At 44.9% G+C, this 18390-nt stretch overlaps 1 protein-coding gene and 1 pseudogene across 4 annotated transcripts in view; both read right to left on the bottom strand.

Annotated features, from left to right (window-relative positions):
- Positions 1-18390, bottom strand: part of KIAA0319L (KIAA0319 like) — an 87905-nt gene that overhangs the window by 15536 nt on the left and 53979 nt on the right. For all 3 annotated transcript variants that reach the window (XM_080800224.1, XM_080800223.1, XM_080800225.1), the window contains 10 exons: positions 17492-17589; positions 14145-14232; positions 12426-12518; positions 10330-10462; positions 7053-7281; positions 5399-5522; positions 4677-4809; positions 2781-2929; positions 1545-1696; positions 918-1056 (listed from right to left, as the gene is read on the bottom strand). In XM_080800224.1, coding sequence (XP_080656350.1) covers positions 918-1056; positions 1545-1696; positions 2781-2929; positions 4677-4809; positions 5399-5522; positions 7053-7281; positions 10330-10462; positions 12426-12518; positions 14145-14232; positions 17492-17589 — 1338 coding nt within the window. The remainder of the gene's footprint in view (positions 1-917; positions 1057-1544; positions 1697-2780; positions 2930-4676; positions 4810-5398; positions 5523-7052; positions 7282-10329; positions 10463-12425; positions 12519-14144; positions 14233-17491; positions 17590-18390) is intronic.
- LOC308340741 (ubiquitin-ribosomal protein eS31 fusion protein-like) lies at positions 14863-17591 on the bottom strand (annotated as a pseudogene). The gene is made up of 2 exons: positions 17492-17591; positions 14863-15417 (listed from the first exon to the last, which is right to left on the bottom strand). The product of its transcript is annotated as a ubiquitin-ribosomal protein eS31 fusion protein-like (transcript).

Here is an 18390-nt window from a genome sequence, read left to right as displayed (position 1 = left end):
CTGATTGTGTCCTAGAGACTGCTCTGCACTTGGAAGTTAAAAGCGATTATTCAGAATACCTTATTCCCATAATTGGATGCACCATTTGCCTGTCCTGATGTATCATTTACATAATTAGTAGACTATCTGTGATCTGATTTTAAACACAGAAGAGACTTTATAGTGTCTTGGCTGTTGTCCTTCATAGAGGTAGGACAAGGACTAGAAGATCTGCCAAGATCCCTTCCCATCTAAGACTTCTGTACATGAGCTTGGCCTATATAACAGTAGATTTAAAGTTAATACCTTCTCATCAGATGCTCAGGAATTTATAAAGCTCTACCCCACCCCACACTCACTCCTTCCCTAATACCAAATCAGCCTCAAAGCAAAATAAACACAGTTCTATTTAAGAAAGAAATTTTATTTCTGCAAATCTGAAAAATGTAAAGGATACCAGTTACTTTACCTTCCCTGGGTTGTCAGATAAAGCCTGAAGCTCAACTTATAAAAATAAATTGTTTTCTGCAGCTGGGTGGTGATGAGACATCATGACTCAAGTTATTCCTGTGCTCAGATTCCCGAAGCACCCAGAGCCCTCTCTCATCCATCACAGGGACAGGAGGGAGTGCTGGACCAGGGGCATGAGGGCCTGACTCTGACACAACTGTTGTGTGACACTGAGCAAGCCCTGCCCTCTGAGAGTCTCAGTTTCTCCATCGGAGATGGGGGGTGGGGCAGGGGTCCATAGTCCTGCATGGGGAGGAGGGGTACTGTTGAAACAGTCTCCAAGAATTTTTCAGCTCAGGGTTTCTCGAGTGTTTAGAAGCTGGCTTTGCCACCTGTCTCTGTCCTCACCGGGGGAAAGGGGCCCAGGTCTGAGGTCCTGCTGGGCTAGGCCAGCACTCCCAGCCAGTCCCAGTGCTAAATGAACTCACCAGGCTTCACCTCCACGGTAGTCCGATCCATGTCACTCTCCCCCTTCGCATCAGTCACGTGCAGGTGAAATGTGTAGGTGCCCTCAACCAGGTTCGAAAGAAAGAGGATTGGGTGGTGGTCAGAGTGATTTAGCACCTCCTGTGGGGTTGAACAACACTGGCTACATGGAAGGGCAAAACCAGACTTCTTTTGTGGGGTTGGGTGCTATTTCTGTTATAACTAAGCTCCCTCTGGGCAGCTCCTGCTTTGTAAAAGCTTTGCAGCCCACAGATGCAAGATTAGGGCATCCCATTCAGCTCAGGTCCTGATCCTAGGTTCCTGGGATCGAGCCCCGCATCAGGCTCTCTGCTCAGTGGGGAGCCTGCGTCCCCCTCTCTCTCTGCCTGCCTCTCTGCCTACTTGTGATCTCTCTGTCAAATAAATAAATAAATAATCTTTTTAAAAAAAGCTTGCAGAGCAATGCTAGGCAAATCATTTGGGTTCCCTGAATTTCAGAGGGCAATCCAGGTTTGACATAAGAGACCCCCCCCAACAATGTTGAAACAGATCCTGGAATGTTTGGCTCATCCTCCTCTCCCCATCTCATCACCTTGACCCTGTGTAGCTCTCCGGTTCCTGACACTTACCCCTGCCGCTGGGCTCCCTTCATCTCGGGTCCAGAGGTAGCTGACTATTCCCTTGTCATCTGAGGACTTGGAGCCATCCAGCTCTGCTGTGTCCGTGGGCAAGGTAATCACTACATTCCCAGTTATCTTGGCTACAGGTGGTTTGTTCATTTCTAACCAAAGAGATATCAGTGAAATAACATTCTGGAAAAGAAAGAATGCTTCTTCATGATGCTTAGGGGGAAATTAATATCAAAAGTATCTGAAATGGAAAAAACTATCATAAGCACCTATCCATGCCAGCACCTAACAGCAGAGCGGGGGGTTTTTTTGACAATGAACTAACTTTCAATTAGTTGGGGGTTAGGACTCAGTGAAGACCAGGCTTCGGTTCCCCTCTCTCCATGGTAATAAAACCCGGCCCAGCGAAATGTTCTTCTGACATCATCCAGCAGAGAGGGCTGAGTCTTCTCCTGGGTCCGCCTAGCAGCTTCCCTGAAAGGGTTTCATGTGTCTCCTCGGGAAGCATGTGGTGACTAGAGACAGAGACCCCAACTGGGCTAAAAAGCCTTAGACTTTAGATTTCATGTAGCTGATACCACACATTCTCTTCAAAATATGACCTAAAGATGTTATTTTTTTCAACACCTTTTATTCCTTAATACTCTAACAGAGAGAGAGGGGGAAAAAAGGACCTCTCTTCTCCTGGGCCCCACCTGCAGCCTTGTTTACTCATCAAGCCGCTGAGCGCGGACACCCTAGCAGGAGTGACCCGCGTGCCTCCCGTCCGCTTACAGCCCTCCCCCAGGGCCACTGCCGGTCTGGGCCTGCAAACCTCAGCAAACCCACAGACTCCTGCCTCGGGCTGGCATCCAGTCCGCAGGCTCACAGAGGAGCTCAGGAAACTACAGAGCATGACAGTCATTCTAAGGCCTGACAGCAGGTGTCACTGCAGCCAGTAGGAGAACCACAGAAACCCCAGGGCTTAGCAGTGGAGGCAAAATAAAAATGCAAAGGAGAAAAAAACAAATTCTTTCCCTATTCAACTGAGAAGGAAGGTGGGGGACAAGAAGTTAAAATTCACCTTGCATTCACTCCCAGTTAAAGGTTGTTTTAGAAGCACATAACAGCTGCCCTTCTCCCCAGTTTACCCTGCCACCCCTGATCTCTGGTCAATTTCTGCTGCCAAAAAAGGAGATGCCCAATTCCTCAGGTATCTGACCCAGAGACTGCACCAACCCAAGGGCAGGGAGGTACCTTCTTTGACAATGACATTCACAGAACTTTGGCTTTGCAGGTTCCTCTCATCTTTGACAGTCAAGGTGAACACATAGGTTCCTACTTGGAGCCCTGTCACAGTGGCGACACTGCTGTTAGCATTCTCAAGCTGCACGCCATCAGGTCCCCTGGACAAAGACAGAAACCAGAGGGTGGAGTTGTACCTGTCGGCTATTCTCCTGTCCCTGACTCAGCAGGAGCAGACAATTATTGCCTCAGCTGAGACATGAACTATTGTTTCCCAGCCCTTGAGAGGGCATGTTTAAAAATATTCCATTTGGACAGAGTGTCATTTGGCCCCAAAATACAGGCTCCCCTGCTGATCAGAAAATTCCATTCACGAGCTTTCAAACATGTCTGGCTTTATCCTTTCTATGAGTTTCTAGAACATTCAAACTCTTTGCTGTTCCAGTTTGTAAAGGGAAGAAAGTGCTCTGAGCAGGTCTCTGATCAAAAGAATGATTTCAGAGTGATGTTTCTGAAAAGCATTTCTGGCCCAGTAGTTGGTTCAGTTCTTGCCAGCAAAGGAGCAAGATGCGTTTCTTAATCACATGCCAAACTCCCTCCTACTGAAAAGTCAAGGAAAGGAAATGGGCCAAGGCTGCAGAGGAACTCTCAGCAAAACCATCCTCGTCTCAGCAATTCCAAAGCCAAGCTCCCTGCAGCTCCTGGACAAGGGTCACAGAAGACCCCGGACACCCTGCAGCCTTCCTCCTCCCCTGTGGCCTCACACAGCAGCCTGCAGCCAGGGAGTGAGCTCTGTGCCAACATCCAGGCACAGCTCTACACATTCCAAGGAGCAGAATGCCCCAGAGTTTTTCTTAAAATTACAGGATGACAAGAGAAATCTGCAGTCTCCCAGGTTTTGCTTTGTTTTGCTGTTTAAATCTATATCTCTGGCCCTAGTCATCCCTCCGAAGCAGATTCTCCTCCAAGAAGCTACTCTCAGCATTAGTTCTGCTGTAGGCACTAGTGAAACTCAGCTGAAGGTTTATCAGCTATGTCTTCAACAGTTATAATTCAAACACACTGGGCTGAGGAAGACTTGGTTCTCCACAAGAGATAAGAGCCGAGGAAAAGAATTTCTAAAATCCAACTCAGCAATTGTTAAGTCAAGTCACTTCTACAGTTAAATTATAGCCCCTTCCCACCCATTTCTAATGCCCTCATCGAAAACGAAAATAAAACGAAGAGCTCAGTCTGTCCTGTGGTTGCTACCTTTGGAAACTAAGAATGCTTTTAACTCTTCCTTAGAATTCTTTTGCTTCCCGTGGGATCCTGCATACAATCTGAGTTCCATTTGTTATGGCTTAAAGGAGCTGAAAGAAACTGTGAGAACCAGAAATGGTTCGATTAGGTAATTCCAGTTTAATTAGTATTATTTTGGTTAGTGCCTTTGGCCTCTCACTAACGTAATTTGTAAATGGTGTCTTTAAGGAAATGATACCAGAGCAATGTTTTCATTGTGCAGATGAATTTTTAATTCTCTGTTATAGCTTTTCTGCCCCATCCCCACTGCCAGCCTTACCCAGTTAATTTTGAGCAACGGTATTTTTCTGCTCCATTACCCCTTCCATCCTGCCTCTCAAGTGTAATTAAACTGTGCATTTCGGCAGATGGATTGTACCTGTAAAAGCACCAGGACCACAAAGTACTTAACTGGAGACTAGCTGACGGCAAGCATTGTTTTTTTTTCTTACAACAATTATTTTCTGTCATTTTCTTAGAGTTGAAGTTTAGGACTGCTAACGTTTCTTTCTCAGTCATCCCCCTTGGATAAGCGAGCAAGAGCAAGTGAACTCTTAAACACAAGTAAGTCCTTGCTTTCAAAGGCCTGAGACGTTGCAGCAGTAAAAGTTTTGCGTCAGTACTCACTGTGTTTTCTCCCAGAGATAGGAGATAATTTTCTGATCGTCAGAGCTTTTGCTGCCATCCAGGGTTGTGCTGTCCACCGGAAGAGTCAGCTCTTTATCTGGGCCTGCATCTGCCTGTGGAGGCTTGTTGTTTTCTAGAAGACAGAGGCAGAGAGGTCAAAAGCAGGCGGTTCAGCTGGGAAAGGAGAGGAACTAACAGGGACATATGTTCTGGAAGACATGAGAACTCTGCCTCTCTGCCCACAAAACTATCCGAGACTGTGGGTCAGGGAGCGCACAATGAAGAATGTTAAGACTGAACCCTTTTTATGAGAACACAGCGGAATGTAATGAAGTTGTAATGCAATGCTAAATTTGAGACTCGATGCTCTGGGTGTTCAGAAGAGAGGGTCTGAGTGATAAGGTAGGGCTTTCTGGAGGAAGTGGGCTTTAAGCTGTCCCTTAAAGGCCATGGGAGGGTTTGGGATAACAGAAACTCTATCTGCTATGTCCCCTTGAAAGCACAATAACCAGCCATGGGCAAGGCTACAGCTGAGGTTGTGAAGTCCTGTCTCTCTCTACCTCTGAAGCAAGCACTCAAAATGGACAACCACAGTTGCCAGTGGCCCGTGGACTGCCACCTCCCACTCTAGCATCATAGAGCTCAGAACCCAGGCCTTCTTGTCCCGCACAGTGCAAGGGGTCGGCCTGCAGAAGGGCCTGCATGATAAGGCTAGAACTTACCAGGCTGCACAATGACAGTCACTTGGGCGGTAGCCTGCTGTCCAATGGTGTCCGTCACTGTGAGCTGGTAAGTGTAGTCTCCTTCTTGCATAGCAGAGAGCTGCAGGGTTGGAGTTCTAACCCCCTGCATGTATAAATACAGACAAGTGGGAAAGCAGACTCCCAGAATCCCAATGTCATACAAGTCCTACTCCAGCCTAAATGATGCACCTAGTTTTCTAGAGCTAGTGCGTGTGGCATCAGACACTGTGGGATATCCTGTTAAAAATAAAGGGCTCCCCTTTCAAGGGGACAACCTTCCCTGACAGCAGCAGTTTCAAATAAAGTCCGAGTTCTCACAAGGGAGAGGAGGACAGGAAAATGTGCAGAGATAACCAAGTTCGGTCTTTATGACCCAAGCCAGAAAGGAGGCCAGGAGTGTAGAATAAAATAACACACTTTTAAAACCATGTTCTTCCTGCTGAGGCCACTCAGTGATCTTAACCCACTGCCTGAGTAGCACGTGGCAGCAACAGGAGACACCGCACCGTCGCCAGCCGGGTTGTGTGGATTCTGCAGCAGCAGAGAAACCGAACAGGATATCTAACAAAAGCCAGGTGAAATGTGAGCTTTAAGTCAGGCCTCCAATTTGGAAACACAGAGTGTCAGAAGGAACATTATACATAATTTAGGGCAAACTTCCAAGGCAGGAACTTCCTCTAGAACAGTGGACAAAACTTGGCAGCCTCTGGGCAGAATCCAGCGTGCAGACATTTTGTTTGGTCTGCAGTGTCTTAAAAGCTGGAAATTTTCTTTTTCTCTTTTTTTGAAGATTTTATTTTTAAGTAATTGTTACACCCAACATGGGGTTCAAACTCACTCAAACTCAAAAGAGTCACATGCTCCTCTGAGCCGGCCAGGCGCCCCAAAAGGTGGAAATTTTCACATACAGGTCTAGATTTGTTTTTTCTTGGAAAGCTGGGCCCCTCTAGGAATACTGGGACCATATTTCCATGTGGCAACAACTCACTGAGGTGCAGCTGATCACTTCAGTCAGGGGTTACGTTGTCTGGTTTGCCACAGGCCCTACTCAGTTTTATTTACTTACGTTACCTGTCTGGTGGCAGGTCTAGTCTCCTAAGTATGTTCAGAGAGATGTTCACCATCTAGCCGGCTGGGCTACTCCAAGTTGTAGTAGAGCTCATTAAGATTTGCAACCTTGTATCATGATCTCAGGGTCATGGGATCGAGCCCCATGTCAGGCTCCATGCTGAGTGTGAAGCCTGCTTGAGATCCTCTCTCTCCCTCTGCCCCTCCTCCCTGCTCTCCCTGTATCCCGAACACGAGTGTGCTCTCTCTCAAAAAAAAAAAAAAAAAAAAAAAAAAAAAATCTGCACCCTTGTGGCTTTGGAGTAGTCTGGCTCTCTGGCAACATCCTAGAACACATCCTTTAATACTAAACATTAAAGACAAGGTTTTGGTAATGTGTTCCTTAAAGGCTCCTTAAATTTTCTAGGGTTTTTTGTTTTTTGTTTTTAAATTCCAGTGTTCAGTGTTCTGTATCGATCTGGCTTTGGTCATTAAAATGGGAGCAAAAATAAGCCTTGTAAGGGCAACCCAGTCCAGCAGCTGTAATTCTCCTGGGCAAGAACAGATGGAAGCCGTTCCCTCCTACCTGCATCTCCACCACTTTCCCCTTGCTGCTTGGGCTGAGTGACCACTCATAGCTGGTGATGCCATGGTCATCAGTGCTCTGGTTCCCAAAGAGGGTGATGGAGTTTTGGGGCAGGGTGATCACTTGGTTGGGGCCTGCGTTGGCCACAGGGGGGTAATCCACCGCTTTGTTCACCGTCAGACTTGCAGTGGTAGAGCTGCTTGCTCCGTCAGAGTCCACCACCGTCAAGCTAGCAGGGCAGAGAAAGGAGTGCAATCAAGGATGGGCTGAAGGAAGAGGAAGCAATCTGAGAGGACTGAAAATCTGAGGCTAAGAAATACCAAGGCAGCAGGGGTACCAAATGGTTACCAATTCTTGATCCATTCTTCTCGGACAGGCAGACTACGACTAAATGCTCACCCTGACCGAGCGCCAGGCACTGTTCCAAGTGCTTTCTATCTCCTTAAATCCTCACAACGGCTCCATAAAGCACGACCCTCATTTTACTCCTTACATATACAAGGAGACTAAGGCACAGAGAGGTAACTTGCCCAAGCTTGAGTGGAGTCAGAATGTGAATCCAGGTACTACATCGCCAGCACCGTTCTGCTGCTCTGCCACCTGCACGTGTCTGTGCACTGGGATCTTCACAGGCACTGTCTGCCCTGGCCCTCCCAGCAATCGTATGAAGTAGGCATTCTCCATCTCCCTGGACAGGAAGCTGACAGAGGCTACGTCATCTGCCCAGGGCTACACAGTGAGCCAAGAGGCAAGCCCAGTTCTCTGACTCCAAAGCCCAGAAACCAAGTTTTAAGCATAGATAATCCCTGGCCCCTAAAGCTGCGGGGCTCAAAGGCGCCCCCAAATAGAGCAAGCACTGACTGCGGCCCGCTCTCCTCCTGCCATCCTGCCTCAGCCATGCACACATCGCAAGAAGGGATGCCCTGGGCAGACAGCCCCTGAGATGGACCAGGAGGGCCGGCTCCGGTAAGACAGGAGCCCAAGATGCAAATGAATTCTCCTACGCAACAGCCCCACAGCTTGTGCCAGTGTGAAACAGGATTCGCAAGAGGAAAAAAAAAATGTTCATTTATAAGAGCAGGCTTTTACCTAAATGATGCCTTCCAGCTGAACAGCCTAAAGCTTCTCTTGCCACCTCAAAATGTGAGCATAAGCAAGCAAGGAGGTTTGGGTTCCTTCCATTTTGCTGACAGAAAGAGGAAAAGCATAGAAAAGACATGTCGTTTGTTTAAATCTCACCACCAGCCACAGACAGAGCCAGACATCTGTGGGGCTGCATCCCACAGTCTCACCTTTTACCTAGGGCCTGAAGGGGATTTGGGGTATTTTAGCCTTTAGAGAAAGAGCACAAAAACATCAGACACACAGACATGTGCAAATCAGCAAATATCTGAAGAAGAAAAATCCACAGAAATTTTCCTGTTTTTCCATTTTCCATGTTGTTTTCACAGTTTTTTTTGTTTTTGTTTTTGTTTTAACATATCCTATTTGTCTCCTATTTCAGAGCAAAAGCAAGTTATAGACAAATGGCAAGATGGCAGCTGCCCATTTACTCTTTCACCTCAGTCCCAGGCTTGCCTGCAAGAATCCTGGACCCGATGAGCAGCCGACCACAGGGCTGGGGAAAGGGGCCACTGCCATGTCAAAGGAGGAGAGAAGGAAAGGTGATTGGAACCAAACAGACTGGATCTTAATGCTAATCAAATCCAGTCCCATCATTTCATAAATTGAAATTGACAGAAAAGAAGAATCACTCCCAATACCGCAACCGCCCAAACACTATGATTAAAAGTGCAGACTCGAGTCATGCTGCCTGTGTGACCTTGGGCAAGTTACTTAACCTCTCTGTGCCTAAATTTCCTAATCTACAAAATAACAGTAATTATAATACCTGCTATAGGATTAAATGAGCCACTGCCTGCACAGAGCTCACAACAGTACTAAACACACAGTAAGTGTTCCAGAAGCAGAAACTATTACTATTACTTTTTTAAAAAGGATCAACCTGGCCCAAGCTAAATTTCTTAAGTGTTAGAACTCCTATATTAGAAATCGAAGGTAAAAACCAACTCACGTTCCCATTTTAAGCCAATGAGAAGGCTCTAACCTTGTGGAATGGCAGCTGCCTTTCATTCATCTGAAGTCTTAAGTCAGTAAGAGTGCTGCTAAGTCATATTTACTTACAGGGCAGGTGCTGTTCTAGGACCTGTCACTGTGTCTCTGGTAGTGTCAAAACCTGGTAAACTGCAGACCCAGCAGGGAAGAGAGACGCCCACGAATAAACTGTTGCACCACAGAGATAGTTCGGGTGCGACAGTTCCGGGAGAGACATGTTCCCTCCTCTCGGAGGAACCTCAGGAGGGTCTACTCTGCCTCGCAGAAAACTGAGCAGGTCCTTAAGGATGGGCAGAACTCTGATGGACTGAGAAGAGCATTCAAGGAAGCATGAACAAAATATGGAAGGTCAGGTCAAGGAGTGGAACAGAGCGAGTCCGAACTTGGTTACAGAATCTGTACTTCGGTTCTAGCTGCAATGTGTGACCTCAGAGAAGTTAGTAAATACACTGAGCCTCATTTTTCTCAGATGTAAAATGAATTTAATATCATGTACATATGGTGTTTTATGATACTCACATACAAGTGCTCTGTAACAGACAAGGAGTTTTGCAAACCTAAAGAGGACTACTCTAGAGTCAGCTCACACTCTTACTAATCACATCCTAGAATGTCAACACGAGTTCCCAGGACTATCTTTGAACCAAATTCTCTAAAACACCCCAAGAGAAAAAGATCCCACAAATCATATTGAAATAAACCACTAGTTCAAAGTAAAGATTCTGAGATCTTGTAAGTTGAGGAAGCATTTACCAAAGGGAAGAGACAAGATGGGAATGGGTTCCTTCTAGATTTTTCCTGAGAAAAGGCACAGGAAGATAGGCCCTTTCACTTAATGACAGAAATCCCCCCAAAAAACGGGGATCTGCCAGGCACAGCTTTGGGAATGGTTAACTGTGGTGGGTCCTGATCTACTATGCAAGGCCCGTTGCCCTAGAAACATCACTGTTGTGACCACAGCCACCAACAGGACTCAGAGAACTAATGGAACCAAAGGTTCTATCGCTTCTCGGCCTTTTGGATAAGATCAAGTGTGGAACCAAAGGCTCTATCATCAACCAAGTCTATAATGACTTTGATATCTGTCAGAGTTACTCCTAGGAGAATGTAAAACCCACAAGGGAAAAACAGCCTAAGGGAAACTTGAAGGGTCCTAATTTACCTGAAAGTGTAGTTCCCAGGGACGAGCTTACTTAGTTTTAATATGGCCGTGTCTTCAGAAATCTTCTCTTCTCTCAGAGGTCCCTTAAGCTCCTCCCAATGGTATTGGACGATTTTATCATCATCAGTGCTTTCTTGACCATAAAGAAACATCAGTTACAACACGAGAGCGCTGGGTCTCAGCACTTACCCAGCTTACACAAACCAGGGCAACTACCCAGAGATGTGAGGCTAGGAAAACTTCATGAAAGGACAGACTCTCTCTCCAGAGTGTTTCTCCCCTAGGAATATTGGGTCATTCTGCCTCGCTATGAATATTCCACTGTGTAGTCTTTCAAGGACCCCAACACAGGCAACCTCTGGTTAAAATGCTACTATATGAAAAAAGGAAAATCAAAAATTCTTAAATACGTGAAAAGATAAAACCTCACTTAAAATAAAAGAAACACAAATTTAAATTACCCGTCAGATACTGGTTTTTTTAACCTACCTGCTTGGTGAGGCCAAAGTTTCAGAACACACTCTGTGGGTACAGGTGCGGAGCAAACCCTCTCCTGAGTCACGGTGGAAGCCCATGCTCATACCCTCCCCATAGACAGCAACCTAGCAAAACTGGCCTTTGCCCCTGCAACTCCTCTTTGAGGAATTTATTTATTTATTCATCTGCACATGTGTTAAATGTCACGCTTACAAGATTATTCATGGCAACATTCTCTGTAGCAGCAAACGACCAAAAATAATCTAACCGGTCATCAAAAGAGACTAACTGAAGCCAAGGATACAGCCACACAGGGACATACACAGCCATTCAACGGAAGGCTGTGCAATCCGTCAGAGAAAGAAAACAAAACTATTTCATGTACTGATTCAGAAAAATTCTTCGACATAGAGAAACAAGCATTGTACACAACAGCGTGTACTCTGTGTTATCATAAAGACTACATACGTATTTTCTTACATACGCAGAGACTGTCTCTAGAAACATAAAATAATACCATTGACTGGAGGACAACTGGCTAGCCAGGAGATGGGAGTCGCGGTGATTCTCTCCGCTGTACACTCTTAGACATTATTTAACTTTGACCTATTCACCAATACACGGTAAAATAGGGCTACGTGACCTTTTCTGCTGCTCTCGCAAGTGCTTCTTCCTATTCTCTCTTCTCTCTTGTCCTGCTATTCTTCCACCCTCCTCTTCTCCCCTTCCCTCTATGTAAAATGTTAAACCTCACTGGAGATTCCTCTGCTAGAACAGTACTGCCTTGGCCATTAGGACGACTGTTGGCAAGACAATCAGGGTAGCAGGGCCTTACTAGGCCTCCAAAGGGACCAAGTAAACATTGCTGAGATGACAGGCCTGAAACCCCCTGCATGCATAGCCAGCCTCAATGGCAAAGACCCACAAGTCTTCTCATGTCACCCATCAGGGGACACTATTCCGAAGGGTGAAATGTTCACGAGCCCGGTCGGGGCATGGAGCACGTTCTGGGAGTCTCTCCAGGAGGAGGCTGACAAGAATCCAGTCAGGCCTTGCACACTGGGGGAGGGCTCCCAGCCGAGACCCTCAGTTACTTATCTTGCACAAGAGGAAGGAGCTTTGTTTCCATAACTGAGAATGGTGACTCTATCCAAGCAAATTTGAAAACAAGCAAGTTTCATACAAAATAATGCTAAACATCTGCAAAATTCCACTTTCTTACCATCTCAAAAGAGCAGAAATATTACTTCAAACAAGTCACATGGGGTTTTTAAATAGGGTCTGTCCAGTTTTTACTTCCTAATCAGTTGCTTGAGATGGCAGTCTTCCCATAACATGGTCAAAAAGATGGGCCTAACCAGAATATTGACATAGGTGGCACCAAATCTTCTTCTTCTTCTTCTTTTTTTTTTTTTTAAGTGGGCTCCACACCCAGCAGGGAGCCCAACACAGGGCTGGAACTCACAACCCTGAGATCAAGACCTGAGCTGAGATCAAGAGTTGGACACTTAACCAACTGAGCCACCCAGGTACCTCTGGCCCCAAATCTTCCACAGCGTTTTCTACCACTGTTCACAGTGAATGCTCCTCTAAGACATCATGCCTAGATAAGTACTCACGGCTGCCATCAATGACTGTAGAAGTGGTTGGCAGAGAGATCTCCTGGAACTGTGGCGACACGATGGCAACAGGAGGCTGATTCTTCCGGGGCTCTGCAAGAAAACAATGTAGAAAACACTGGAAAAGGAGCTTTTTTAAAAAAAAATTTTAGCTGTTCTTATTTATTCAATTTTTTTAAAGACTTTATTCATTCATTTGACAGAGGGAGAGAGAGAGAAAGAGAGAGAGCACGCACAAGCAGGGGGAGCAGGAGAGGGAGAACCAGGCTCTCCACTGAACAGGGGGCCCAATGTGGGGCTCAGTCCCAGGACCCTGGGATCATGACCTGAGCTGAAGGCAGATGTTTAACCAACTGAGCCATCAGTTGTCCTGGAAGCTGGGTTTTGTTTTCAGGTTTTTTTGGTAAAGATTTTATTTATTTATTTGTGAGAGAGAGAAAGAGAGCACAAGCAGGGGGAGGGGCAGGGAGAGGGAGAAGCAGGCTCCCACTGAGCAGAGAGCCCGACATAGGGCTCACTCCCAGCACCCTGGGATCATGGAAGAGGTGCTTTATAAACTATAGGAGGAGCAGGCCTATGTGGGTGAATTATAAATTAGTTTCCATTACATAACTGACGGGTGCAGCATCACCGAATGGAAAGTTACAACACCAGGTTACCATTCCAACATAAGACACATGGAAGCATCAGAGCTCTTCCAAACTTGACTACTCCTAAGACCATGCCTACTGCATGCTTCCAGTGCTCACGTGCTATCTTGTTCATGACAAGGACTACAGTGGCACAAGCTGAGTAGAGGAGAACAACAAACAAGCTTTGTGCAACAAGGGCTTTGACAAACTATCCCTTGGCACAGACTATGCTGAAAAGATAACGGATGATTTCCCAGCCATCCCTAAGCTGATTGTGTCTAGGCCTGAGTGATGACAGGGTCACAAACCACTCGGTCCACCCAAATGACTACGAGCTACAAACCCAGTGGCCTTTTCTTTGAGAGAAAAATACAACAGTCTTTACGTTAAACACATTTTTAGGAAGGTGAAAGGATTACCTTGACTACAGAGTTCAAGAAGCAAATAGAAAATCTATTACCAACAAGGACAGAAAACAGTATTAAGAATTTGTGCCAATGTATATGTCACTCTCCAACTTGCCCCAAATTTCCCTAAAAGTGTAAAACAAGATACTTTGTTATTGCACTGTAATTTACCAATGGTGGATCACTTAAAAAGGATGACAGGATTTGCTTTCCAAGGTGACAAAAGACTGGCAGGGTTTAAATGAGGAATTCTGTGTACAAAACCCGTATCTGGAAAGAGATCAGAAAGAGCCAGCCATTTGGCTGGTTCTCCTTCTACATGCTTCTCCCAGGCTCCTGGCTTTCTGGTGTCTCTTAATCACAACACATGGTCCTCTGTCAGCATGACCTACTTGGAGAAGTAGTTCTCAGACAGACAGGCTACTGCTCGGGCCATACTGCAGTGGGGGCCATGTGACTAATACTTCTCTGCCCAGCCAAATGTTCCAACTAGAACCGAAGTATATACTCTGCCACCCTAACCTTTTACTACATTGAAGTAGGAATTGCCCAATGAATACACTAAAAAAAAGAACAACAACAACAATGGGAATTAAAAACCCTTCAAGTCAAATCTGTCTGTCTTTGGGAATCCTGTAGAGGAAGCAATGGAGACTCTGCCAGGGCTGGGAAATTCATACCTGGTTTTACTGTCACGTTCACATAGCCTTCCCCATGGGCATTCTGACCGTCTACAATCACTTTGAATTCATATAAGCCTGGAGTAAGCTGCAGAAGTGAGAGAGGATCTTTTAGACAACCAAAAGGACAGCAATTCTATGTAAAATAACACATGTATCTGAACTTCCCATGCTGATACTGCACTTTTGCATAGTTTCCAAAATGGAGAGAGTAAACCAGCTAAGGAGATGAAACAATGAATTATAAACTAAAAAACCATAGCTTTTAATGTGAATCTTATTACTAGCTGACTCTAGAACAACAAAAGGGAATTCAATATCTCTGTAGTCCCATTTTCTTTTCAGAAGAACATTAAGGGCCCAACCATCCTATTTCATAGAGTTATGAAATTAAAATAATCATCTCTGCAAAGAAAATCATTTTGTAAAAATACCAAATAGCTCCCCAATATCTGAATATTTTCCCCTTCTGATTTCCACTAACTATATAAACATAATATAAAAGAAAGAAAATCACCCACAATCCCACTGTCGTAACACACCAGTTAATCCTATTTCTTACTTTCTTCCAGTCCTTGACCACATACAAAGAATGGCTTTTAAATAGTTCATTCGTTCAGCAAACATTTACTGAGAGCCAATTAGACGCTGGACATTATCCTAGGCTTGCGGTTTGGAGCGGAGTAAGATGAGACCACTACCTCCAGGAACTGGACTTTCAAGCTCCAGTTAGAATCAAGGTGTGCACCAAGCTTTTTGTTGTTGGTGTCAGTTCTTGTCTTTTATTAACCCATACACAAGTACTCTGGTCTTCTGGTTTGTTGAAGCAGTAAGTCAGACAACATCTACCACAAGAATGCCTGTCAGAGTGGCCAGCTGTAAAAACTCCAGCATCGCATTCATCTGAAGGGCACTCCCGATGAAGGTGACCGGTTTTGCCATTCTCATCCGCCTTCTGGTATTTCAGGACAGCCGGCTTAACCTTCTTTCTCTTATGCTTATTCTCCTTGGGAGCGCTGCAAGACTCCTTCCTTCTTTTTAACCCCACCACGAAGTTTCAACACAAGATGAAGAGGGGCCTCCTTTTGAATGCTGTAGTCACACAAAGTCCATCCACCTTCCAGTGGCCTGCCAGCAAAGATCAGTCTCTGCTGATCAGGAGGAATTCCTGGATCTCGGCCTTTATGTTTTCTACTCTGAGGATTCAACCTCAAGAGTGATGGTCTTCCCTGTAAAGGTTTTCACAAAAATCTGCATCTTGGCGGCAATCCCACTGCAGATGGCAGATCAGAAAGAAAAACTTGCATCAAGCTTTTTATTATTCTTTCTTCTGTTCATTTACCATAAGCACCTTCCCCCTTTATAACAGTCTTTTTAATGGTCAATTCCAACGCTGCAGAATAGTGCACGAGTACACGTGTCATATCACATAAGCGTTCCACATTGTTGGCATCCAGGTTGTTTCCAGGCTTTTACTATTATAACCAATACTGTGATAAACATCTTTCAGACGGAAAGATGTGATAAACATCTTTCAGAGGAACCAGGTTCCTCCTTTCTTCCAAATGATCTTTGAGTAAATGCTAATTGACTAGTGTTTTTGATGTTTTTCTTCTTGGAAAGCTCTCGTTCCTTGGCTTTCACTTCTCTCATTTCCTTCAATTTCTTCTTCTTTACACACCTTTAATCACAGTGCTCCCCAGGATTCCAAATGCACTCTACACACTCTGTCGGGATGATCTCATACATTACCATGACTTCAAATGTCATCTGTTTGAGGCTGGTGTGCAAATTTCTCTCTCTAGCACAGACTTGTGTCCTGATCTCTAGTCCCTGAGTCCCAGCTACTTCACAGGCACCTCAAACTCACTCTGTCTAAAAATGATTTAATCATCTGCAAACCTCATCCAAACTTGCTCCTCTTTCTGTGTTCTTTATTTTAATGAATATCACCACTGTTGTGCCAACATCTACCCAAATGCCTGAGCCAAAAGGCTAGAATGATCCTAGACTTCCCTTCCCCAACACCGCCACCCCATCACTTGATCACCAGGCCTTATCAAGTCAACCTCCATTATACTCCTGACATCCACTCACTTCTGTCCATTCACAATGCCATCACCTTAGATTTCAACCATCATAGCAAGGTTATTAAAAGCAAGAGCTTCAGGGATGGAAAGTTCCAGTTCAAACCTACCATTTAATAGCTTTGTGAACTTTGGCTAAATTACTTTATTTTGCTAATTTTTAGTTTTGTCATATAAAACAGATATTAGTATCTATATCTTGGGGTCAGTTAGTGCATAAAACAATTAGGACTGTGTCTGGCACATATTATGAGCTCAACAGTGGTCTTTAAGTTTTACTTGTTTTTCAACCCAGGCTATCACCATCTCACACCTACATCTTTCAACAGATTCTCAATTGGCTTCCCCAGTTTGAGTCTTACTTGCAGTCAGGGTAAGCTTTCCAAACTGAAAACCTGAACTAGTCTTTCTGCTGTCTAAAACATTTCAAAGGGTCCATATTCCCTGTGCACAAGATTCAGTCTTCACTCTGCGACACATGCATCTCTCCAACTTTGTGCCACTGTTCTTCTCATGCCAAAGGGTCTAGTCATGCTGAACCACAGAGAATTCCCTTTCTGCCACATTTTCTGTTTGGCCCAGTGGACATTGCTTCCCGGGCATCAGCACTCCACCCTTTAACAAGAAAGTGAGTCACTGTCATGACCCCACTCGGTAAACTCTAAGAAATCAAACTCCCCAGGGCTTCAATACTCCGTGCACTGACCTAGTGCGTCCCCTGTTATAATTGTCTGCTTCTGGCCAGTATCACTGGTGAGACTCTACTGTCCTTGAATGTGAAGATTTTGATCAATCCACTGGTAAATCCCCACCGCCTGACACATAACTAGTGTGCAATGAACAGTTGTTAAAGAAAAAAAGAATGAACGAATGAATGAGACTGCCTGGCTAAAGGATATGAACATTTTTATGGTTCCTAATAACTACACTGAATCCCAAAAAAGACTGAGCCAATTTACACAGTCTTGTGGCCACAAAAAACTTAGCTTATCTCCCAAATTCTAAAATCCTTATGTTACCCTTAAAAGCTGTTTAGTGTATATTTTCAGCTATCACCACCATGCTTATAGTTGCCTCACCATAAATGAACATTTGAGAATCATACACTAACAAATACTGGATGTCAGCCAGACTTTTGGAGGATTCACTTCTGAAAGATTGTTCCTGATTTAAGTGTGAATAGAAAATTCTACATTCTACATTTTAGAAAATGGTCAGCACCTCTACCCCAGCCCTGCAAGTGAGAGGAAGCAAATTCACCTTGGACAGTTTGAGGATCTGAGAATGTTTCCCTTCCATCTCTCCACTGTAGTCTTTAGGATGAGTAATCAGCTGCCAGTCGTAGGTGTAGGTTTCTCCTATAGAAGGGCAGTTACAGAAATCATGAAAACACACACCCACACACAAAGAGGGCAGCCACACAGCCTGCCAATAACAAATCTCTTCTAAATCTTGACAAGGCCTCAGTTTTTAAGATTCCACCTCAGAGCCTATAGGAAACCAAACGTCTTGTTCAAAGAAAGGGAGGATTCTGCTGACTCAGCTACAGTCAGGGCTTCCTCCACCCTCTCCCAACAGTGCTCTCTCCTGCCCCACAGCCAGTCTCCCTTTGAAAGAGGCCAATCCTCCTTCCAAATACCAGGTTGCTCATGGGATGGCATCACAGTGAAAATACAAGCCCTATCAACCACTATAGATGAACTCACTGGGAACAAAGGCCATTTTCTTGCAAAACTTCTTTTGCAACAAAGAACAGCAATGACTTCTAAATAACACGGTTCAAAAATAGCTTCTTTACAGAGTGCTAACAATGCTTGTCTCACTGAGGTCATCACACCCTGGTGAGTTAAAAGAGCTACTTCATTCCTGCTGAGCTAAATAACACACTGCAGAAGATGGTAGGGGATGGCCCATTTAAAACAGGCCCCACTGAAATTAATTAAGATCAAATGAAGCATTAAATGGTCCTCATTTGTAGCTCAGACTGTATGATTGGGTAGGACAAGGACAGGATCCCGTTATCTAAATGGAATCCCACCCCCATGAAAGTGGTCTTAAATTTGGGGGGAAACGAAATTCACATCTGATGAGGGACAGATGGGGTTGGGTATGAAGGCTTAATTTATGTTACTACCCAGAAGGAAAATAAAAGGAAAAGA

This window comes from Martes martes, assembly GCF_963455335.1.
Source record: "Martes martes genome assembly, chromosome: 4".
Classification (NCBI taxonomy): domain Eukaryota; kingdom Metazoa; phylum Chordata; class Mammalia; order Carnivora; family Mustelidae; genus Martes; species Martes martes.
This window is presented reverse-complemented; position numbering and strand designations above follow the sequence as displayed.